The sequence below is a fragment of the Ceratotherium simum genome, chromosome 2 (assembly GCF_057802395.1).
Source record: "Ceratotherium simum simum isolate JZ-2026a chromosome 2, ASM5780239v1, whole genome shotgun sequence".
Classification (NCBI taxonomy): domain Eukaryota; kingdom Metazoa; phylum Chordata; class Mammalia; order Perissodactyla; family Rhinocerotidae; genus Ceratotherium; species Ceratotherium simum.
In genome coordinates this window covers 77,634,034-77,659,814 of record NC_141901.1, presented here as the reverse complement: position 1 = coordinate 77,659,814, position 25,781 = coordinate 77,634,034, and the positions used below count along the sequence as shown (strand labels likewise).

The window sequence follows — 25,781 nt, the reverse complement described above, 5'->3', positions numbered from 1 at the left end:
ACTTCTATAGAAATTGCTGCATGTAAAATTCATTTGTAATTAATTATACATTGCCTTGAGACATTTCCTATACTGTTCTAATCTGTCATTTAAATGTTTTATTGCTATTTTAACTACCTATGACGTGCTGTTTAGTTCCAGGATGATAAACTCTTTGAAAAGAAACTTTTTTATTTTACCAGTGTAATACTTAGCACATATTAGCCACTCAATGAATATTTGTCATTTGATCTCACTTGACTGATGAAGAATCCAATCTGAATTCAATAATAGCTTCTACTTAATAAGTACCTTTTATGTGCCAGTAACTGTATTAATGCTTTATATTTCTTATTACTAATCCTTATAACAATCCTACAAGGTGGTTATTTTTACTCCCACTTACAAATAAGGAAACTTAAGCTTACACAACTAGCAAGTAGAGGAACAAAGATTCACCTCCAGAAAGCCTTCCAGGTTTCCAGGCCTCCTATACTCATCTGGGTTTTGGTACCCACCTCTGTGCTCTTCAGCCATACCTCTATCTTAACACATAACATATAGTTAATATTTATTTATCTGTCGTTTTAATTCTGAATTAATAGAAGAGAAATTTAATAACTCAGAATTATTTAATAATTCAGAAAGGAGAGGGGTGTCAGAAATGCAAATATTAAAGATTTATCTGTCAAGGTTAAAACTAAGGAAAAAGATTTCATGATATATGTCATTTGTAACCTTCACAAAATAAATTTTAATAAAGTAGATGGAAAAAATTTATGGGGGTAAACAAATGAGTTGCTGATATAGATTAAGAGCAATGTAAAGCCATTATATAAAGCTCAGTAGTGCAAGTGTGAGACAGGACAATAACTTTAGGAAAAATTAATATCAGTGAAAGTTTGGGATTTCTTAAAAAAGGATAATTTGTTGGGTTTTGCCAAATGAGATAAAATCCAGGGAGAGAAAAAATGCAAGTACAAGTTGAAGTTAAATAATTGACTGGAGATAAAATTAGGAAGACCAATGTAATAATTAGCTTTGAGAAGAGGAATACTGTTCCTTCTTTAAAGGAAGAACTGGACAAATAAAGGAAAAAAAAGATGGAATTTAGGGAAAGAAACTGCTGTATGATGAGAACAGATGGAGATTCAGAATGTGGAGGTCATGCTGTGGGAGAAGAACAGCCTTAGTAGAGAGAATGGAATTAGCGCAAAGATGGGCTCAAACCCTCAGAAAAGTAGGATCCAGAGTCTCCTGACAGACAGGTTTGCAGGCTAGAGGAGAGTAGCTAAGGTTTAAAAGAGACTCTGGGAGGAAAGTAATAGGTCATCAAGTATAGAGAAACAAAAGACATGCTAAACAACAGCTAGAGCCCCGTGAGTATTCACCTTAGGCCTCACATGGACAAGAGTTTGATGTGAATATGGACAATATTTTAGGATGATTTTTCATTATATTTTTTGTATGATAAATAAAAATCAGGATACAAAGAAAGTGGGTTATATATGGTATTTGCATTTGTCTTTATAATGCACAATCACAATTTTTTTTCTAGTTCTTTGAAGAATTTCTCTTAGTAAAAGTCCACATTTACTTTTTAGGTTTGAAAGAAATGAATTCTAACACAGCAATAAATCTTTTGTTGGACCTGTGTAATGTGAGAAACTACTGCTGATACTTAAAAAAAACTTAAGGCAGTTTTTTTCCTCAGGACAATTATTTTTCTGGTCAAGAGCTCTAGTATTTTCCACTATGTAATCCAGGAATGCACTCTTTTGAGGCAGCCCACTCCTCTTCATTTCCCAAAGCAAATGAACCCCACCTTGGACTATCAACTACAGATGAGATCACTTTATAACTAAGAATAATGTTACAAGTAGCACCAGAACAGCCACTAATCTACAAATTTGATAATCTCTCTTGCGCATGTCCACAGTGAATGCTTTGGCTGGGTGTTTACACTCAAAGAAACATGTTGCACATGTTCCAAACCTTCTCTTGAATTGGCAAAGGTAGGGCTAAGTCTGAAGCTCCAGGCAGGTTTCCAAAGGAAGTAGATACTATATAATACTAGGAAAAACCCACTGGAAAGTTACTAATTCTAACAGCATGTGGGAAACGAAACCCATCTACTTACCCGTGGACCTCTCTTTCCTGATGGACCTGGGATACCTGCTGGACCAGGTGGACCCTTGGAAAATAAGTGCCAAGATATTAGGCATGGTAATAGACACATCTGTTCTCACAAGTCTTATTAAGATTCTCACTCCAGGGCTCTTTTTCAGTCCCCAGGTCCCAAGTGATGATGATTTTAAAGCAACATGAATCCCCTCACCCTAATCAGCAGGAGTGAGTGTTGAAACTCAAGTGTCCTCTTTAATCTGGCCAGAAATGGCAGCAGGAAGTCTATGACTTACGGTTACAGCACTATATCTGGTTTTTACAGGGACCATAACTAGTAGTTTTGTGGGTAACTTTTACCTAAATTTACTTTTACTATCATTGAGGAATTCAATTTAGGGTTTGGAGACCAACTACAGGTTTTTTCAAAAGACTTGTCTTGAAAAATTAAAGCACTGACCATTTTATGTTCTTTTAAAAGACTTATACCAAGGATCTGTGTAATATGTTAAATTGCTTTGACGAGATCCTTCTAGTATATTCAGTAATAAATTTGCCTTATACGAAATGCAGCATACCAGGAGATCACTAATAGAGTTAAATGGTCTGTAAAACAAAGTGTGAAAGCAAAAACTGATAATTTTTAAAGTGTTCTGAGTTCTTTAAATGTTACTTATTAAATACATCAAATAAGACATAGGAAACCACTTCTTTGCTTCTGCATATAATGCCTTATGTCATCTTTTTTACTTACTTTAATAATCAACTGTGGAAGAATAAATGTTCATTTGGGATATGGTTAATACATATTCATTCATTCATCCGTTCATTAATTGTTACTGAGAACTCTGCTGATATGGTGTTATTCCATTTTACAAATATTCATTCATTACTGCAGTAAAAATAGTACAAGCTTTGAAATTAAACACATCAAGGTTAAAATACTAGCCCTACCATTAACAAGTAGCATGACCTAATGAGCCTTATTTTCTCTATGTAGCATTTTTCTCTTTGAAACTTTCTCCTTCGTTGATATTACAGTCATTTTGCAGTTTTCTAATGCTCGTTATATATTTCAAACTGCCCATTTTCCTTTAATTTTATTTTTTCCTTCTCCTACCTCCTAACTTGATAAAAACCTTTCATGTATTTCCTAATATTGAGAGACAAGTACTATTTCTATTGAACCCCAAAGAGAGGGCATTCTCCCTCCTGAGCCATTCAAATATTCTAACAGCTATTATTATATTACTAGCTTTCATCAAAAATTGACTTTCATTTATTTAAAAAAAAAATTCTTTTCAAATTAGTTCTGGTTCTGCTGTTATAATCAAACCAGCTGTTGATCTGAATTGAAGTCCCAAAATAAAAGAACTAAAAATGGAAAATTAAAGCTAAACGTCTAGTTTGGTTTACTGCCCTATCACTCTACTTTGTGACAAAAGAAAACACGATTCCATTCACATTGAAAAGGCAGTTAATACTACAGTTAATATTAGATACTGGATAAAAAAGAAAATATATTTTATATCATGATTGAAATATTTGAGTTGTGTAATAAGCACCAAATAAAAATCAATTTTAACTTGATCCACAATTTTGCATTTCCAAATCTTTGAGAACAGGTTATTAATAGGCATTTTCTAGAAACCAGAGAAGCAAAGTAATTTTATATGGCATGACTCTTTTGATGAGAATAAATTATTTTCTATAAATAAAGTTAAGTACCAGAAAAGACCCTTTAACTTTCAGATTATTGGTTATTAAGAGAAAGTACAATTCAATTAAAAGAGCAATGGTTTTGTAATCATCCAATCTAGATTCAAATCATGCCTCAATCATTTACTAGCTGAATGACTTTGGACAAGTCAGTTACTCTTTCTAGCCTTAGTTTTCTTATCATTAAAATATCGATGATAAACAGGGTTATTGTAGGCATTAAAGATATTGTATATAAAATACCTGTCACTATGTCTGATATGTAGTAGTTAACAAGTAAACTACAGAGTAATTAATTTTTTAAAGGTATACATGGGTACAGCAAGCACTGAATTAGTGTTAGTTATTATTATTACTAGGGTAATATATGTATACTAAGGCAAATGTATTCAATAGACCAATACTTCTAAGAGATAGTAATGTTGGGTCAATTAATATTGGAAGTCCTGCATGTAAAATTCCTTTTTTAATTAATTCACTCATTCATTCATTCACTCACTCAATAAACTTTAGTAAGCATCAAGCCCTCCAGGAGCTTACAGTCCCGATAAAAAGACACATATTAACAGATAAACACATAATTATACATTTTACATAGTGATATGAATGAAATGAACAAGCAACCAACAGAGAGATTAAGATGTGCACCTAATTTATATTGTACTATCTGAGAAGGCTTCTCTGAGGAAGTGTTAAGTTAGACCTAACACATAAATAGGAGCTAGAATAAAGAGAAAATAAAATTCCAGAAAATAGGAATAAAATGAATGAGGGCATGAATAAAACAAAACAAAACAAACAAAAAACATAATCTTATTGAGGAGCTAAAAGAAAACTAATAGTGAGAGTAAGGGGGAGTAGAACAAGAGGAGGCTGCAGAGATGAGCAGGGGCCAGATCACATATGACTGCATAGGTCAGGATAAAGAGTTTTTAGTTAATTCAAGTGCTTTATACTTCTGCCACTGAACAGTTTAAGCAGATAAATGACATGATCCGATATATGTTTTTAAAAAGATCAGTAGAAAATTTACATACAAGATGGCAGAATGAGAACATTTTTTAAACTACCCTCCCACCCTCAAAACCCACTGAAAATAACAAAAAACACCAAAAGAAGAAAACATCATCTCCAGTGAAACAAGGAAAGGACCGCAACCACAAACCACAAAATATGAAGATTATTTTCCAAATACTGAGAAACTTTGGACTAAGGAAAGATGTTAAGAGATGACCAAAAACAAAAGACAAACAAAAAACTTCCTCAGATCTCAAACCTTGGACAGGCTATAGATATCTAAAAGTATATCAGCCCTGAAAGTTCATTCCAACAATCCTTTGATTACAATGAAGAGGTTTAAGGGAAAGGGAAGGCCACAGGAAATAGAGTTCATGACCCAGTAGAGACCCAATTCCAAACAGCCAAGAGTAAGGAAGGTAGAGCTGAAGAGGAGGAACCTGTCGTTTTTGTGATCTACAACCAAATCTCCTAACCTCAAGAGATTTCTGGTGGTGAGAGGGCGTAAAGACAAGAGCATAAATCACCATATTACTTCTCAGCCTGTGATATAAAGGGCTTCATAACAAATTGTACGTGAAAACGAAAGGAGCTATGTCTCTGGGTAAAGGTCAAAATAAGTATGGTAAGATGATATTTAAGGCAGCCACCTAAATTTGATGCTGTGTACCACTCCACCTTACTTCCCTTTGCCTCTGCCTATACTATTCTAAAAATAACTAGTGGCCCAGAAGGAGTTGCTTTTATTTAAGAAATGACTAATAACCAGAAAAAACCAGTATGAGACCTATACATAGATATTGAGGGGAGGGGTAAGTAAGGGGACAGAAACATAAGTTAAAAGTAGATGAAAATCATTTACCGGAAGAGGAATTACTCCATGCAACAGAGAAAAAGTTCAGTTATATAGTTCACTACAGAGTCAAAGAATTTCAAGATGACATTTATCTACAAAAAGAGGGCACAAAAAAGAGTTATAAGAGGTAAAACGAACAACCAAAGGTAATGAAACGTGAACCAGAAGAGCGTAAGAAAGATATGAAAAAGAAAAAAAATCATAGATGAAAGCCATGTCGGAAGCAATAAAAACTGATTAAATACAATTGAAAAATCGATAAAGGGATAGGGATGTAGGATAACTGAATTCGCAACAAAATGAAATGGAAAAGAGCAATCACTTAGACATGATTGTAGAGAAGACAATAAATACTATCTATCATCCTAAAGGACATTCAACATATGCATATTAGTGTGCCTGAAGAAGAATATAAAAAAATGGAAAAGAAAAATACTTGAGGATATAAGGGGAGACTTTTCTATAATAAAATAAAAATAATTTTCAGATCAAAAGAGTACCAGAAAAAACTGATACGGAACCTAATAGATTTAATGAACTTCAAAGATAATGAAAGAATTGCATGCACATACAGCGGAAAAAACAGTGACCCACAAGTAGGAAAAATCTGGCTGGCCCTAGACTTCACACCGTTAACATCCACTTCAAGAAGCAGTGGAACAATCCCTACAAAGTTCATCATTTCATCACCATTCATTCTGTCATTAGCTTTCTAAAATCTACCTTTAATCTTCTACACTATGCTGAAGTTGGATTCTCAAAGTTCAACAATGACTTTCCCATCAGAAGATCCAGTAGATTTCCTCCACTTTTTCTCAGTCCTCATCCTCTGACTTTTCTGCAGCTTTTTGCACTGCTGATCAATTTCTTCTCAGAACTCTCTTCTTTGGCTTTTGTGATAGTACAGTATTCTTCTCCTCCATTTCCCTGACTATTCCATCACATTTCTGCGTTATTTATTCTATACCCCAAAAGTAAACAATGCCTATGATGTGGCTCTTGACCCTATGCCAAAGTTCTTTCCTTAAAAATATTCTTCATCCCTGTAGCTTCAACTATATATATAATACTGATGAGAAGACTCCCAAATCGATATCCCCTCCCTTGACCTCTCTTTTCACTTCAGCTTCTTCAGCTTTTCCAACAGCTTACTGAATTGCCAACAGTACCTTAAATGTTTTAACTTATTTCTCTCTCCTAAAATTGACTTCCTCTCTTAGTTACTGTTTTTAGTAAAGGTATCACTGTTCTCTCAATCCACAAGCTTAAAACTTGAGAGTCGTCTCTGGTTCTCTTCCTTTTTGCTTGGTCCCTAGGTCCAATTAATTTCCTAGTGCTACCAAACCTTCCTTCAAAACATCTCTTGAATTCTACCTTTCCTTTGCATTTTCACTGTCATCATCCTAGATAACGTCCTGTCTTGTAACATCGAGATGATAACAGGAACTGCCTGTAAGTTCTGGGCCCTGCTTCCAGACTGAGTTCCCTATTAATATCTCTGCTTAGAAACCTACAAAATTCTCCATTGAGAACAAGATAACGGTAGAACTATCAGTTTGACAGTAAAGACTCTCTGCAACCTGACAACATCTAGCTGGGGTCTTATATTTGTCCAACATTATTCTGCCTAATATGAAAGAGTTTGAGCTTTAGAAGCAGAAAACCTGGGTCCAAATCCTGGCTCTATCATTTATTAGCAATGTGGTTATAGGCATGTAAATTAACTCCTCTGGGCTTCAATTTCTTCACCTGAAAAATGAGGATAATAGTACCAACCTTACAAGTTTCTTTTAAGTAAGAGAATGAATGTAAAGGTCATGGTAGAACATCTGCAAAAAGGTAGAAGCTCAACAAATGATAGCTCTCATGCTGTTTTTCCTGTATAAAAAATATACCAGTTCCTTTAACCTATCAAAATCATATCCATTATTTGAGGCCTAGGTTATAAGTAACTTTGTCCACACGAACCTATCCCGAACAACCCAGCCTTAAATGATCTTTCATAGGGATACCTTCAAAAAATATTTTTCTTACCTTTGAACATCTGTACCCCATACACTTAGTGTGTATCTCTCAGTGGCATTCATTTTACTTTACAATGAAATATAGTTATAAATGACTTCCTGTATCCCCATTATTGAAATGGAAGTTCCTTCTGAGCAGTGAATGTTATACACACTTTGTGTTGCTGCTTTTCCCGTAGCAGAGACTAAGTAAATATCTGTTGAATATTATTGCTTCACCTACCCATGTTGAAATGACTATTTTTGGATTTACAGAAGAGATTAATGCTCATTTCATCATACTGACTCTTTCTAAAGAAAGTAAATGGTTTCCATAACTATTTGTTTAATATGACCTGCCCAGTGGCTCCATTTTATTACTAATCTGTTGATAATTAATTGTTATAGCTGAAAAAGAGTTTATTTCTCTATAATAATGTATTATTAAGGTTTTATTTTAAAACCTTTAAACATTCACTCTAATAAGAGTTGCTCAATACCTATCAAATCACTTCAAGTAATAACCACAAAGGAAACACAAGCTAAGCAAGTGGCATCATCTTCTCCCATTCTGTGGTTTCTGGAACTAAACCAATGACTCAAATTTTATTTTCGTCAAATAAATAAATACTTTAAGATATATTTTAATCTGCTTGCAATTAAAAAAATTAATTTCTAAAGATGTATAGGTTGATTATTTAAAGTAATCAAATATGAAAGGCTAAAACAATGTTTCTAATGTGATTTTAAATAGCATTAAATGAGTTTTAAATGATTTTAAAATTTTTCAGATGTTCATCTGTAATTACACCTACACAACAAAAGAATTTCAGAGCTGAAAAAAATCAGTCTATTATCTCATAGTTTTGTTTATACATTATTAAATAAGTGACTTGGCTGGTTTTTTCCATTGAATAGACTGATGGGCTGACTGGCTCATTTTTGGATTAGGTAGATAGAGCTTTTATTAATATGTAAATTGACTATATCATTAAAGATGTAATGAAATATGTTACTCTTCATGGAATTTAAAATATTTCATTCAGAATGATAACATAACGGTTTGCTTTTTCCCATTGATTCACTACAAAATATCTCTAAAATTTTATACTCTATTTTAATACATTTGATACTATTTTGCTGAAAGGATATTTAGTTGATGTATTTAATGTATTTTCCTTTACTCTACTATAACTTTTATATCCTTCTCTTAACATGACTATGCATTAAGCCTATGGTTTTTTAAATAAAGAATGCTGATCTATATTTAGCAGTTGAATTCCTGGTTGAATTTCAACTGAACAAGACAAACATACAGCTTACTTACATTTTACCAGAATTAAGTAACCTTTTCAGCCTGCCAATAAAAACAACAAAAAAGAGGACAATATTTGAGCTAGGGTTACATTCTGGTTGGATGTGTTAGAGCAACCATAAATTCACTCACTGTAGCCAGGATACATTTCTGAGACAGATTTGATCTGTTCTGTATTGTTCAGTCTAGAGAATTCTTTTTGCAATGTATGGTAGGTTAGTGCGTTATGACATATTTAAAAAACAACAACAACAACAACTTACGGGAGGTCCAGTGTCCCCTTTTGGCCCTCTCAGATTCTCCATTTCGAGCATTGCATTAAGATCCTCATAATAATAATCATAATCATAAAGTTCAGTTTCATAGCTATTTCCGATGGGATAAGTAGCATAAGGATCAGATTCGCCTTCCTTTCTTAGATCAAGCTGATTATCCACAGACGGCTCATCTGTCACTCTGTATAAGGTTGTATTTAAAATCTGTTGCAGTTCCATGAGTTCATTAGCGTGCAGGTTTGCTGTGATAGCCTTCTTGAGATTAGTGATTGTATCTTGTTTTATATGTGGAAGAACAGATGATGTCTTCTTAAACGGTGACAGACCACTTACTTTATCATTATGTTGTGTGATATTGTCAGACACAGATAGGAGAGAACTAAATTTCTCCTTGCTGTTTGTTTTTGCCTGACTGAGGCGATGATGGGTCATTGACAGGCTTAAATTTGTCTGAATATTTTCCTCTGTGATCATTTCTCTGGCCTGAATCCCATGGTTCACAAGATCCACAGCAGAGACATTCCCTGAATGAAGAGACGTTAACTGAGATCTTGATATCTGGTGTTCCTGTTGTTTATACACTGTTGCAGAATCATTATTTATGATATTTGGAATGCTTTTGCCTTCGGTAAGTGTGTCCTCTGACAGTATTTTTTGACCAAATTGTTTGGGCAAGGGAGAGTTTTCTAGAATCTTAGCTGGTACGATAGTTGTATGAAGAAGGCTTGTCTCAGAGTGACACTGCTGTTTCACATATCTGCAATAGTTTGCAGATGCTTCTGCAGAAGGAATAATATCCAACTGACACACTATTCCTTCAAAATGGACAGAATTATTATTCATACTTCCTAAGGTAAATACACTGTTAGAATCAAAGTTCTGAACTTCCGAAAGAGTCTCTCTGCTAAAATATTTCTTTCCACACTCAACAAACATGGAGACAACTTGGTTTCTAATAGTTATGGCAAATGAGTGCCATTGCTCATCATGAACACTGTAATTGAAAACTACAGACTGCTTTCCTCCAAGGTACACCACTAACTTTTTAGGTAATAATTGTACTCCTAGTTGCAGTCTATTTTTATTTCTAATGCTGAAGAGAAATGCATTGTTTACTCTATGTGACTGTAACCCAATTAATATTGTAAATGGCTGTTCTAAGTTGATTGGTAAAATTTTCATGAGAGGTGACTCAATATGAGCATCGTTTGTTAACATGACACCTGATTCTGTTAAATGGACCCCCTGAGGTAAAGGTGTAGATGATGATGGTACAGCAGTCACTGATGATGAGTGTCTTACATCTTTGCCTCCAAGGCCTAGTTGATGAAGAATATCTATGCCTGGAAATTAAAAAGAGAGAGAGAAAGAGAAAGAGAAAGAATCTTACTCTTATGCATTCATGTGTTCATATAAATGTTTGAGTATGAGAAAATCTTCCTTGTCTGTATCAACAGTAATCCCTAAAATAAGCATGCTCTATCAATAACTAATTTCCAGGTAATGAGAGATACGAAGAAGGAGAGTAAAATGTTACACTCACTAACATGAAAAACACACACACGCGCACATACACACACACACATACCTCGATATCCCTAAACCCAAAATTTAATTAGTAAATGTTCTCTCATTTTTACCAACTAATTAGAAATCTTATTTGTTACTCCAATGAATATACATATTCAAAGAGTCTCAGATGTCATTTACTTCTTTAATTTAGAACTTAAAATTTTATGACTTCTATGTTAAAGACATACTTACAAAAAGACATCTGTAATATAGAAACCATTTTATATATTAAGTTCACATAGTCCTTTAAACTATAATTTTTCAGGCTGTTTTCCCTTCTAGCCTTCTGGGAATTTACAAGTCATATAAGAGCTCTCTCTATGCGTAATACCTTAACTGTGTGCCACACATAAAGTACCTAGTCACCTTGATATCTCTTTGACAAGATAATGTGAAATGCTAATGTTGGTGATAACCATACTTTTTCTCTCCTTTTCAAGTTTCTTTCTCTTCCATTTTTTCTCAGTCCTCCACCATTATTTTTATCCAAACAATTTGTAGACTCTTTTTCAATATTTATTATATAATACAGATTTTATATAATATGGATTTTATATAATTACAGATTTTTCTGGTTTATGTTTTATTGTAATGTCACTGATAGTATACTGCTTATCTCCCTTACCCAATTATAAACTCTAGGAAGACAGATTCTGTGTCTGATTCATTATTGGATATCTACTACATCTGCCTTGCAAATAGTTCTATAATTTCTGAATGAGTGAATCTGCCCCACTAGAATCTGGTCAGATGTCACATTCATCTCCAGAGTCCTATAAAGTTAAATAACATTTGTAAAGAATGATGAATCCTTTCTTAAAGATACAGAACAGCTTAGTCAGCCATATGATCTTTGTTATTCTTTGGATTATAAATCTCCTATCTGTATCTTTGTACATATATAATCATTTCCAACAAGAAATGTCAAAGAACTGTTAATTCGTAACTGTGATAAGTGAAAAAAATTAAAGTTTTTGAAGATTAGCCAGGAACATTGTACATCATCTTAGTTTTCCTTTTACAGGAAATTAGTAGATATTTGATAATTCATGTTTATTACAAATAGCAAACATAATGGCAAATGTCAGACCCAAGTCTGACAACTATATACAACAATGAAATAATTGCTGAATATCACTCGTGTAAACTAGCAATACAATTAAAATACTTTCTCATTAGACAGCTTTACAAAACACTCAAGTGTTTTATTTTAAGGCTAGAACAACCATCATTTTATTTATAAAGTAGTTGTAATTTTATAACAAGTTTTAAATGTCATAAATGTTTGTATCTAACATATTGTATGACAGTGTCTCTCAAACTTTTCCACCATTATATGCATTTCCAGAGATTTAGGGGAATATTTTAAAGAGGCCCCATAAAAACACACATACAAAATCTTTGACTTCTCATGTTTTATAATTTATAAAAGTTTTAATTTTACTCCATAATATGACTATTTGTTTTAACATATAACATGAATTACCAGCTAAATCAGTTAAATATTCCCATCCCCAATATTCAATGAAAATTTACACTCCTGAAACATATACCATGCTTAGTCTGTGACTTTGTATAATCTTGCCCAATGCTACCTGTCTCTAATGGTATGCCTATCTCAATCTGAGAAGTAAACTGTGGAAGAAACACTGCTACTGTGAAAATCACAATGCTTAAAGTATATATAACCATAAAGTATGTGCAAGTTATTCTATGATGCAAATAGGCTATTCTTACACGAAGGAAGAGTCACACGTTTGTGTATGATATCAAGGGCTGCTCATTGCTCAAAGAAAACCTCTCCTTGCATTTAACAATAACACCTGCTATCTACTGCCCCAAATTTCTGATTCTATTGAAAGGAAATACTATTGGAAAGAGTATTATTTGAAAACTTTAGAATACGTATATATGTGTTTTCAACATTTATATATATATCAATATGTTTCCTTCAATTCTGTTTTTATTTGAATTATGACAGATAGCTGAGGTTGTAAAAAAAACAAATGTCTTTGAGCATTTACTGTTCAATAAATTTCCTGTTATGAACCATCCTCACATTCCTAAAATAAAATCTGCTTGATGATTGTGTATTATTCTTTTGATACCTTATTAGAGTCTTGAAGAATAACTTTTGTAGAATCATTCTGTCAATATTTATGAGTTAAGACTGGTCTGTGGGTTTTCCTTTATTGTACTATCTTTATCAGACTATATATTGAAGTTTCATTATTTTTAATGGCCTAAACCAGTTTAAATATGTTTAGAATTATCTTTTTTTCTCACAAGTTAGATAAAACTCAGCTGTAAACCAAACTTATCATGTTGGCTTTTTCACTGATAGCTCTTCATTCACTTTCTCAATCTCTTTTATGTTAATTGATGTACTCTAATTTTTGACTGCATCTTGAATCAATTTTAGAAATTTATATTTTTCTATGAAATAACTTTCTTCTAGGCTTTCAAATGTATTATTCAAAGATGTTCACATAATATTCCCTTACAATTCTTTTTGTTTTCGTATTTCTGTGGTTCTCTATATAATTTTCCAATTTTGAATATTTTCCTCTATCTGTTTTTAAGTCAGTATCATTACTGGTCATTTCAAAAGTATACCCTTTGGATTTATCTTTTCTACATTTTTTTCTGTTTTCTAATTAATTTCTGCATTTATCTTCATTAATTATCTTTTCCTATTTTCTTTTTGGTTTGTTTTATTCTTTTTATAACTTCTAAAGATGAGTATTTAGCTCTTTATTTATAGCATCTAAGCCATAAATTTTCTGAGTATTGCTTTATCTGTATTCCATAGATTCTATGTGGTATTTTCATTTTGTTGTTTATTCTAGAAACTATGCAATTTTTATTTGTATTTTCCCATTGACTCACATGATTTAAGAGAAAAATTTTAAATTTCCAGTTAGAAGGTTTTTTTTGTTTTGTTTTCTGAGTTTGTTCTTAAAATCTAACTTAATAGCATTGTAATCAGAGACTGGTGTCTAATCTGCACTTTCTTTTTTTTTTTTTGTGAGGAAGATCAGCCCTGAGCTAACATCCATGCCAGTCCTCCTCCTCCTTTTTTTTTTTTTTGCTGAGGAAGACCGGCCCTGAGCTAACATTTATTGCCAATCCTGCTCCTTTTTTTCCCTTTTTCTCCCCCAAACCCCAGTAGATAGTTGTATGTCATAGTTGCACATCCTTCTAGATGCTGTATGTGGGACGCTGCCTCAGCATGGCCAGACAAGTGGTGAGTCGGTGCGCGCCCAGGATCCGAACCCAGGCCACCAGTAGCAGAGAGCGCGCACTTAACTGCTAAACCACGGGGCCAGCCCCAGTCCTCCTGTTTTTGCTGAAGATGATTGGCCGTGGACTAACATCTGTGCCCATCTTCCTCCACTTTATATGGGACGCCGCCACAGCATGGCCTGACAAGCGGTGCATCAGTGTGCACCTGGAATCCGAACCCAGGCTGCCAGCAGCAGAGCACCGCACTTAACAGCTATGCCACAGGGCTGGCCCCTACACTATCTGTTTTTGAAAGTTAGCTAATAAATGTTCAATTTTCAAGTGTTTGATAAGCACTTGCAAAGGTGTTTCAGAGTACAGAATTTAATACCAGTTAGCTGAACCTCATTGTTTATGTTATTTATATTCTCTATATCCTTGTTTATTTTTATACAATTAATCTGTCATGGACCAAGAAGTAAAGGAAGTCTCTTACCACTAGTATGTCTATTTGGTCTTTTCCCCCGTTGTGGTCTTAGCTTTATGAATATTGATGTTATGGCTATTATGCACAGATAGTCATAAAATTCATATAGTCATTGGGTATTGCACCTTTCCGAATTATAAAAAGAACTTGCATGTCTGGTTTATTTTTTCTTTGGTAAAACTTCTACTTTGTCTGGTATTAAGACTAAGCCCCCTTTCCCCACTTTATTTTTGTTTGCATTTGTCCAATATACCTTTGCCCATGCTTTTCTTTTCACCTACTTTGAAACATTGTGTTTTAGGTAGAGAGGAAGGAGTTTTATTTGTTTTGTGATCTAATCTGAATATTTTTTTCTTTGAATATAAAAATTAAATCTATGGTCATTTTTGATGTGATGGTTTATTTAATCTGTCATATTATTTTATATCGTTTTCCCATTTTAATTTTTTAAAGTCTTTCACCGTATGCTTTGTTTCCTTTACTTTGTTTCTATATGTAGTTCTTTTGAGATTTGGAAAGGTTTGTATTTTTATTCTAAAGGGTTATCCTTAAAATTATAAATGTATACAATGTCCCTAGTCCTCTGTATTTCAACATATCTATTCTTTCTTTCCTATGAACAATGTTACCTTTTCCTTTTTCTTCGTTTCTGCCCTTTCCCTTACCATCTAATATTAGTCAATAGGATTATCTTTCTTAGTATTTACCTCTTTATTATTAAATATTCTTATAGTATTTTTTATTTGATTTATCAGCTTTGGATAATATAATTTAATTCCCTGCTTCTACAAATGAGCCACTAGGCAAACTTAATCTACTTCCTATCTTTTTTTCCTTTTCTCCTCCCATTTTTTGGTGGTTGTACCATTCCTACACTGTTAGTTCATATGGCATTTATATTCTGTTCTGTTCCCACATTTTCTTCTGATAAATAGAGCCAGTCTTTGCAGTGGTTTTCTTAGTCATTTCCTTTTTTGCTGAAGTTTATCCTCTATTGGTTTTCTCAAGAAATGTTCATGGGAATATTCCTGAGTGTTTGACTTTTTAGAATTGTTTCTTGGTAGCCTTGTACCTTAAGTTTTATTGGATATAAAATTCTTTGCTGATACTTTCTTTCTTTGAATATCTTGTAGATTTGGTTCCACCATCCTTTGGTGTTGAATGTTAGAATAGAAAAATCTGAAGTCAGCTAATTTTTTTTTTTCTCCTTCTAAGTGACTTGATTTTTTACCAGCATGCCCCAAAGAGCTGATCTTTATCTTTGAAATACAGTGATTTTATTAGGATATGGCTTTATATTGATCATTCTGGATAATGTTTCCAGGCACAAAGTATACTCATTTGTTGTATAGATTCAAGTTTCTTTGTTTTTTATTTTTACTTTAGCAAAGTTTTCATGAATTATATCCTTGAATATTTGTTCTATTTTATAGTTTTGGTTTTCTTCTTAAAAAATTCCTATTAGGAGTATGTTGAATCTCCATGGCTGTATGCTATAATTTCTCTGTAAGCTTTTAAAATATGTTCTTTATCTTCAGTTCCATTTGTTTGATGTTCTCATTTCTATCTTTACTGTGTTTCCTACAATGTCAAATCTCTCTTTGTGCTCCTTCCAATTTCATCTTGATTTATAAAAAGGATTTTTTCCCCTACAACTTCTTTTCTGAGTTCTACAAGCTCACAATTCATATCCTTTTAATGTCTTGCCATCTCTTCCTTTTCCTGAGTTCTTATATTTCTGCTTTATGATCTTCCTTCATAGACGTGATTGGTTTTTGTGTGTGCATTCTCATTTTTGCTGCTTTTCCCTACATTTTACCTTGCTGTATGCTTCCCTTTATTCTGTGCCAACTGCTTTTAGTTACTTATTATTTCATAGCCCAGCAATTTATAGAAGGATGCTGGGTGGAGAAGATGGAGGTCCGTACCTTCCAAATCTATAGACCCAAGGGCTCCATTTCAGCATTACCATTTCCTTCTCAAATGGCTCCTTGGTATAGCAACACCTTCTTCCCTGAACCAAACCTAGCCCAAGAGGACAGCTGTAGCCAGTCCTGCTCACAACCTTGCACTCTGTATCTACTCCTCTTGGTATATGCTTCAGAATGAATCCTTCACCCCAGGAAGTAGATTTTTGCATTTCTGAGATCTGTCTCCACTGAGCCATTTAGCTATTATCTGTGCTTCTTTCTTGCACTTCCTTCTAGGCAGCTTCTGTCCTCTCCTGATCCTGTAGCACTTGTTTTGTATAAAGTCTAAAAGGTTAAGTACCTCAGGGTGTGCTCCTCACCTTCAGGAAGTTTGGTTTTGCTGGTGCTTTCTGAAATCTCACTACTGACTTTACTCCATATGGCATCTGTTTTTCTCAGCATATTTTAAAAATTTGCAGATTATATCACTCCTTTAGTTTTAATGAAAATGGAGTTTTCAGGTTTATTTATTATTTCATTCACCTTGTTTCTTTTGTATGACATCCAGAAACAGAAGTGGGAAGGTAATATCTCATGGTTTCAAATTTACACTTAAAGTCCATACCCATTTCACAGTTTGAAGAATCTGAGGCCCAGAGAGATTAAATAACTTGGTCAAGGTCACACAGCTGATAAATGGTAGAAATAGATTTGAGCCCAATCGGTCTGACTTCAAAGTCAACAATCTTTTCCCCACCACACTGCCTCGCAGCCACTGTATCCCCCACACCACCTCACATCTCCTTTGGCAAGCCTCACTAATTCATCATGGTACGGTACCCACCCCCCCCACCAAGAAATCTCACAGTGGGGAATATTCTCTAGATAGCCACCAGAGTTGTTATCTGAGGTGATTTCTAATTGTTATTGTAGTTTTAAGCTTTCATAACTCAGTGTGAATATGTTTAGCAAATGCTTTGAGAAGCTGTTGATAGAAGAGAGAATAGAGAACTCTTAAAGATAGAGACATAGATGGGAGCTGGTAAGGAGAACAGGAGAAAAAAGGAAAAGGCTTCTATTGGAGGACAGATTCTTTAACATTAATTTAGACCTGGCCCTGAATATCACCAAATTGCAATTTGGGGGTTAAATTTAGATATTTGGTTCCAGTGAATAGCAAGAAAAAACTTAGTTGTCTATAGTAAGTTATTTGTTTCATGAGTGGCCCTAACCACAAAATCAATCCAGTTTGTGTCACTAAGGAAATCAATTATCATTTAAAGAATATTGATTATTGTGCCAACCAAGCACTTTGTCAGGCGCTTTGCATTTTTTTAAAGAATAAGAATAATAGCAGCATGTATTAAATTCTTTCTGTGTACCAAGCACTGTTCCAAGAACTTTACTGTATTAAGCCACATAATTCTTACAACAGCCCTATGAGGCGGTACTATTGTTAACCCCATCTGACAGTTATGAAAACTAAGTCACAGAGAATTTAAATAATTTTCCCCAGTCTACCAAACTAGGAAATGCAAAGACAGAATTTGAATGCAGGCAGTCCTCTAGAGCTAATCTCTTACCATGGCGCCTTTTAGGAATGCATATGTTGCCTAACAGCAGAACTGACTGTATCTCCTTCACCTTTTTGCTTCTTAAGTGGAGAATAAATGGTGGTGTCCCCAAGACAATGCCTTGCTCTTTTTACAGTAAACACCAAGCCTAATGACTTCGTCCAAACCATGGTTTCAATAACTACATTTACTGACTCACAAACCTCTCTTCTGGGCTTGCATATCCAATTGCCTATTGAATTTATCCAGTAGAGATTAGATGTCTTGCAAGCACTACTAACTCAATATATTTTCCCCAAAATTTGCTCCACTTATTTTAATGCCTTTCTCAATGAAGAGCCCCACTACCACACCAGCAGCCAGAGAAATATTTTTATTTTTATTTATTTATTTATTTTTTTGAGGAGATCAGCCCTGTGCTAACATCTGCCAATCCTTCTCTTTTTTTTTTTTTTTTTGCTGAGGAAGACTGGCCCTGGGCTAACATCCGTGTCCATCTTCCTCCACTTTCTATGGGATGCCGCCACAGCATGGCTTGCCAAGCAGTTCCTCGGTGCGCGCCCGGGATCCGAACCAGCGAACCCTGGGCCACTGCGGCAGAGCACGTGCACTTAACCGCCTGCGCCACCAGGCCGGCCCCTGGAGTAATATTTTTATAGGGTAAATCATATCATGCCACTGTTCTGAACAAAATCCTCCAAAGGCTTCCCATTGCACTAAAAATACAATCTGAACTCTCCACATGTTGTATGAAACCTATGTCATCAGCTCCCTTCTTACTTCTCTGATCTCATCTCCTTTCATTTCATCCCACCTTACTTTGCTCCAGCCAAACTCAGCTTTTCTTATTCCTTAAAACCACTAAACTCATTATTAACTCATGGTATTTACACTTATTGTTCTCTCTGCTCGGAATGCTCTAAAGCCTTAGTTCATTCAGCTCTAGGTTCAAATATGACCTCAGAGAGGCCTTCCCTGATCACATTACCTAAAATATAAAATAGTCATCCTCCTTGTCCCAATAACTCTCTAACTCTCTAATGTCTTATGGTGCCTTATTTTTTTCTTCATACCACTGAAAATTTAGGAAAAAAATTATATATATATATAAACTTGCCTATTTCTTGGCTTCCTAGTTGAAATGTAAGTCTATAAGGGTAGGATTTCATCTTGTTTTACTGTTGTCTTCTAACATAGAGAACAATGATTAAAACAAAGTCGTTTACTAGGTCCACAGTACATATTGCTTGAATGAATTAATTAATCAATCCAATTATCCAACTTGGTAATCATCTTTGATACTTCCTTCCCACCCATTCTCCCCTAGCTATTCAGTCACCAAGTCCAACACAAGCCTTCGTTAGGCTCTCTTTACTCTTAGTCAGATTATAATATCAGCCTCATAATCGATTTCTTTGCCTCTTGTAAGACACCCTTGTCCAATCCATCACCCAGACTGATGCTAGAGAAACCTTTCTAAAGTATAGAACAAAATGAACATTTAGTTCATGACACTCCTTCCTATAACACATCAGTAGTTCTCACAGCTTTTAATTCAAACTCAAACTTCTTATTGCAGTCCTTAGGCCCTTAATGATCTAACCCCTGCCTACATTTCTAGCCTCATGTCTCATGCCTTCCTAATAAGCTTTTCTCTTTTTAGTTTATGCTAAATGTCAAAGTTGATCAAAACACAAAGATCAGAACAGGAAGATTTAGAATGTAGGAAAAATGGATGCCTCTCAGTGAGAAACTTCATATCAGAAATAAAAGGGAACATTAAACAAGGAATGAAGTACCCATGCTCTTTCAGCCTTACGATCCCTGTTTAAAAAAATCTGTTTACCACTTTCCATCCCCTCACTCCCTCATTAAGGGGTTATGACTTCATCCTAAAATAATTTTTACATTGAATTTTGCATAGAATTGTGTGTGTCTGTGATATAGTTTATGAGGCTGAGAAGATTAGCACATTTAAGAAGATCTCTACAGTTGTGACTGGTATGGTGGCCTTACTGCAAAACTGTCAAAGTAATGTAAGTGAATCACTGGGACCACCATCCTGGTTCCACCTTTTCAAACTTTCTGCTATGGCACACAAATCCCACATGCTACTTGTGTAGTAAAGAATTTAACCTTGCCCAAAAAGCTGTCTTGCCTTTTTTGTCCTCAGCTCCTGGGAGGTAATCTCAAAGCCCTTTAATGTCTTGCCTGATAAAAATATCTTTGTTTACCTGGGGGCCGTGGGCCATGCCAGAGAGTCTAAAGTTGTGCTTTATGGTGAGGATTTTGGGTCATGTGGTATCAGTTCAACTTCGAGAGGGACTGGAGACTGAGGTCAGCTATGTGGGCAGTCAAGCATGTCTACATGATGGAGCCCCATTAAAAATCTGGACAAGAGGGTTCAGGGAGCTTCACTGGTTAGCAGTACTCCATGCATATTGTCACGTATCATTGCTGAGAAATTTGGTACTGACCATGACTCCACTGGGAGAGAACAATTGGAAGCTCCACATATGGGACTTTCCTAGACTCTGCCCTATGTGTCTCTTCCCTGGACTGATTTTAATCTGTGTCCTTTTGCTGCAATAAACCATAACTGTGAGTATAACAGATTTCACTTAGTTCTGTGAGTCCTTATAGAGTATTATTGAACCTGAAGGTGGTCTTGGGGACTCGCAAACTTGCAGTTGGTGTCAGAAGTAAGCATGGTCTTAGGGACTGCCCCCTAATTTACACTAGCCCTTATACAATTTTCTCTTCATTGATATATCTCTGCTCACTCCACAGCATTCTCCACTCCCAATATTGTTTACTTTTCCTTGAATTTCTTGCCATATCAAAGCTTATCTGTGTTTTTTTTTTAAATCCCATTCTTTCAGAGCCCTGCTAAGTATATCTTTTCATGCCAAGTTTATTCATCTTACAAGACTCAATCTAAAGATTTCTCCTCTTTAAGCTTTCACTGTAATTTTTGTTTGTTATTTTGTTACACACTAATGGCAAATAGATCCTCTCTCAGTATGCTAATAAAATCAGCCTTCTAAAGCTTGCAAGGCTAATGCTGAGAAATAAGCACAGACACTCCAACCTTGCTTGCCTTTGATTTGAAATGTATAGTAAGCAGCATTGATAATATTATCACTAGTTAGAAGAAAAGAAAGAAAGGGAGAGGGAAGAAGAGGGAGAGGTAGAAGGAGAGAGAGAGAGGAAGTGGGGAGAGGGAGGAAGGAAGGGCAGGGCAGGAGAGAGGAAGAGAGGATGGGGGGATAAGAGAGAGGGAAGGAAGAAGGAGAAATTAAGTCCCAGTAGATGATAAAACTATGAGTCATACCCAAGTATTTGACTCTAAATCCAGTGGCTATATAATTATGGAGTATAGTACATGCCTAAAGAAATAGATATGGCAGAGCCAATGGTTACACTTGTTTTACAAGTACAGAGAGCCAAAGAACCATTTTACTTGTCAATATTCAACAATATTCTATCACAAATTGGAGGAACAAAGGTAGTATTTTGTCTACCCCTCAAAATGTAAGGATTCTTACATTTCTTAGTAATTGGTAGCTTAAAAGATTTTTTAAAAAGTCAACTCTTAGATAAAAAGTAAAGAGTAATACCACTTAGAGTATAATAAATTATGATGTTAACTCATTATTAAATAACTAAATTAATATAATATAGCACTTAATTTTAATGAATTCTCACTGTTTAAAATTTTTATAGCTCTGGGTCTGTTAAGTCCCCAAAGCTATTATATTCTTTCTAGCTTGTAGGAATGAAAAAATAAAATGATGGTTTAAAATAAAATCACCATGTTGTAAATGAGAAGATTATACAAGCCTCAATATATTTTTCTTTTCTTTGCCAATTTACCCAAATGGACTAAATTAACTAGATAATTGCCCAATATTCACTTTCTGTTACTCTATATAGTCTCAGCCAAATAGTTAGTGCCAGAATCAAGACTCAAATTCAGGCTGCCTGGCTTTCAGCTCACTGAGTTAAGGAACTAAAGGAAGTTATTTAAAACCAACTATTTTGCTTTATTTTATTTTTTCAATATTATGAGTATATGGAAAAATAAAAGGATCTAGAGTATTTTTTTTCTACAAAAATTTCATCTATGCTCATCATATAAGAGGCATGCACTAAGCACTTGACATGAGTTATCTCATTTTATCCACACAACAACCCTATGTAGTCAGAACTATCATTATCCTCACTTTAGAGCTGCTGACAAAGAGGCTCAGAGTATTTAAGGAGCTTGCTCAAGGTCACATAACTATTAAGTGTTGGAACCTGGACATAAACCTAGGCTTCTGGCTCCAGAACACCTGTGCTTTAGCACTGCTGTCACACTGGGTGTGTTAAAAGTGGCGATTGTGACTTTAAAGTACTCAATGTAAATAACACATTAATTCTGGATAAAGAGATAAAAGCAAACTTATTTCTAAAATAATAATGAAGCTTTAACCTATGTGTAAAATTTTTGGTTAAGTGTCCATAAGGGGTTTTGGCAGAAAATGCTTGGAGTTACTGCAGCTAGAATGAGCTGCTTCTCCGTTAACAATAAACACGTTTTGGATAAATTTCCACAGGAAATATTCTTGTTGGAGATGAGTATTCTACACAGAGATTTCCACACATGTGGTTTCCACATGTAGGGATCATGGGCCTGCGAATGCTGTGTATGTTGACAATTAGCTCCGCATCTCGCATGGCATAAGCTATCATGTAGAGATGTTGCAGCTATGCCAATCTCACTGGCAGCCAGCCCACCAACACAGAGTAATAAGGAAAGTAGACTGTATCAGGTAGGAAAAGTGATCTATATCTGTCAAATCCTCAGAAAACTCATCCTCAAAAATAATTTTTTCTTTAAGTAGAATCATTTGTTCATTAGGTTATACCTAAAACTTGGTGATAAAACAAATATAAAATTTATATTTATTAATAGGATATTTTAAATGGTTTTCTTAGCTGTGTTAAAATTTAAAGGAATAACTTAAAACATGGCAAATAACAGATGTTTATCTCTGTTCAGTCTTAAAATCTCACTAAAATGAGAATAAGGAAATGTGGTTTAAAACTACATAGGCAAAGTGAATGGATAGAAGAGTCAACAGCAAACAAAAGATATCAACAAATGTTTGAAAGATGAAAAGCACATGAAGGAATTAGCAAAGCTGAAAAAGCTGAACACTAAGGACTTGCAGAGGCAGGTGCTAATGACAGGTGGGTCAATTCACATAGCAAAATCCTGACAAGGCTCAAGAATTGAAGGCATCAGTAAGTGAATTCAGGAGAGAGGATTGGAGCTTCAAATAGAGGAGAAGGGGAAGGTTTGAAAGTCTATATAAGACACTTTGAGACCATAACAGAAGATTAAAGCTTACTTATGTAGAAACATTGAATCAATCGTAGCAGAAGATGGAAGAGAAGCACCATAACAAGAACAGGGATTCAGTAAACATCTATATACTAAACGGTGAGACAGACTCCCCTTGCCCCTGGCATGAACCTCTTTATATCACTTAACTCCAATAACAGCAGCATCCAGGATTATATTCTACGAGTAAAATATTGGAGAATTCTTCTCTAAAGAAACTGTGCAGCCTTGGACACTTGTAGTCCAACAAGATGGTCGGCTAAGTTCCTACCTCATCACCCCGTGTGAAAAATATACCAGTTAACAAGCCTATCCATGCAAACAGAGTTTCTCAGCATATTTTTAGTGCCTTACTTTTAAATGATAACACAGGTACTACAGACTTATAAAGAACTTTTCCAACATAAGAGATAGACCAAACAAACAAAAATTTGTAGGAAACAAAGGGAGCAGAAGAAAAGTTCAAAAAAATTATTCTGATCTTGAGAGAGATGAGTAGATATTGCATCAAAGAAAGAAGATTCAGATGCTATTTTTTTTTTAAAAAGGAACAATCTGAGTGAGAAGGCTCTTAAAAATGTAAATACAGCAGAAATAAAAAATGTAAATGTTTGGAATAGTGACTCATGGAACTCTAATATAAAATAGAATAAAAACAAAGATGCGAATTAGGAGCTGAAAACAAGAAAATAAGGAGCTCAATCAAGAAGATCCAATATCTAACCAACAGAACTTGCAGAATGAGGAAGTAAATATAGCAGAGAGAAAGAAGTAACACAGGAAAATTCCCAGAAAATGAAAGCTGTTTCCACATTGAAAGGGCCTACTAAGTACCCAACACAATAAACTGAAAAAAGACCTGTACCAAGGCACATTATTGTGAAATTTCAAAATATCAAGGATAAATAGATGAGCTTAAGGGTTTAAAGAGGAAAATAAAAAGGTCACATATAAAGAATCTTATATGTGTATAATATTAGTATAATCTAAGATTATTATAATATAAGATTTCTTAACTGCGAACCAGAAGAAAATAGATGAAAGCCTAACATTCTATACCCACCTAAACTACCCTTAAGCTTTTGGGTAAAATAAACCATTCTCAGAAATGCAATGTTGCAAAAAGTGTACCACCTAAATACATGTTCTCAGAATGCTACTGGATGATATGCTCCACTCAAATAAAGAAATAGACAATAAAAAAAGGAAAATATGAGTTCCAAGACACTGGATCTAACACAGGTGAGAGACATCAACTATACAGAAAGCTTAGAGAACTACCAATCCATGGTAGAACAGCAGAATTTTAGCTTCTAAAAGGAATATCACCAAGAAAAAAAATCAAACGTTTAGAGTATTTGTGTAATTTTTTGGACAATATTTTTAAAAGAAGTTTTAGAATTCTTCTGGAGTATCTGAGAAGAATTGGTGATAGTGACATAGAACACAAAGCAAACAAAACAGGAGTCAATAATCTTATAATATTGTACAGGAAAGAAAATATAAACTTACATGGCTCAGTGGTAAAAAAAAATACACACATGGTCATAATAAGGTAAATTATAAACATTAATTTAACCAAAAACTTTGATAAAACTATATTGAGAGGATAGAAGGAAGGGAAGAGGGGGCATAAGATAATATAAAAATGTTAAATCCTCATCATCAAAAATAGGAAGGCAGTACAATATATAAGGATATTATTGAGAAATATGGAGGTTAAAACCAAAAGAAGGTACTGACAAAGTTTGGGTAGAGGACTGCAGGAGTGGGTAAGGTCAAGGGATACTGTTTTTTGTCGTATGTAGTAAAACTTGACTTTTAAACTATATATTTGTATTACTTTGATACTTTTTTAAGTTTTGAAAATGCTCATAAGCACAAATAAATATATTTCTGAGAAGTGTAATTTGGGATAATCTCTAGCTCAAATAGACATATTCGGCAGTATTAGGATTGTAAGTGATATTTGTGATCACTATAGAATCACAATTTCTCTGAAAGTGTTTTTCTAATCTCCTGATTAGATGTTACATTATTGTATCATCTAATTTAATTTAAATGATTAATTAGATGATTAATTAATTAGATGATTTAATTTAACAAAACATATTTTAGGCAAAAAGTACTTCTAAGTTTCTGATAACATACTACTATTTTCATTTCTTTTTTGCGCTCAAAAGTATCCAGTTTTCTAAAGTCAAAGAGGTTTTTAAAAGATTTTTCTTTTTGTTAAAAGCTCACAGTAAAATTTTATGGTTATAGGAAGACTAAAAATTATGATGTTCATCCTGAAATAAAAGAGCACGTTTTGTATTCTATAAATGAAATCT

General features: G+C 34.3%; 1 protein-coding gene across 1 annotated transcript in view; it reads right to left on the bottom strand.

Moving 5' to 3' along the window:
- The window catches only part of COL24A1 (collagen type XXIV alpha 1 chain), a 346,899-nt gene that overhangs the window by 309,078 nt on the left and 12,040 nt on the right, over positions 1-25,781 (bottom strand). Inside the window, exons 4-5 of the mRNA XM_087448191.1 lie at positions 9,277-10,631; positions 2,120-2,173 (exon numbers count right to left, since the gene is read on the bottom strand). Of these exons, the coding sequence (XP_087304317.1) occupies positions 2,120-2,173; positions 9,277-10,631 (1,409 nt within the window). The remainder of the gene's footprint in view (positions 1-2,119; positions 2,174-9,276; positions 10,632-25,781) is intronic.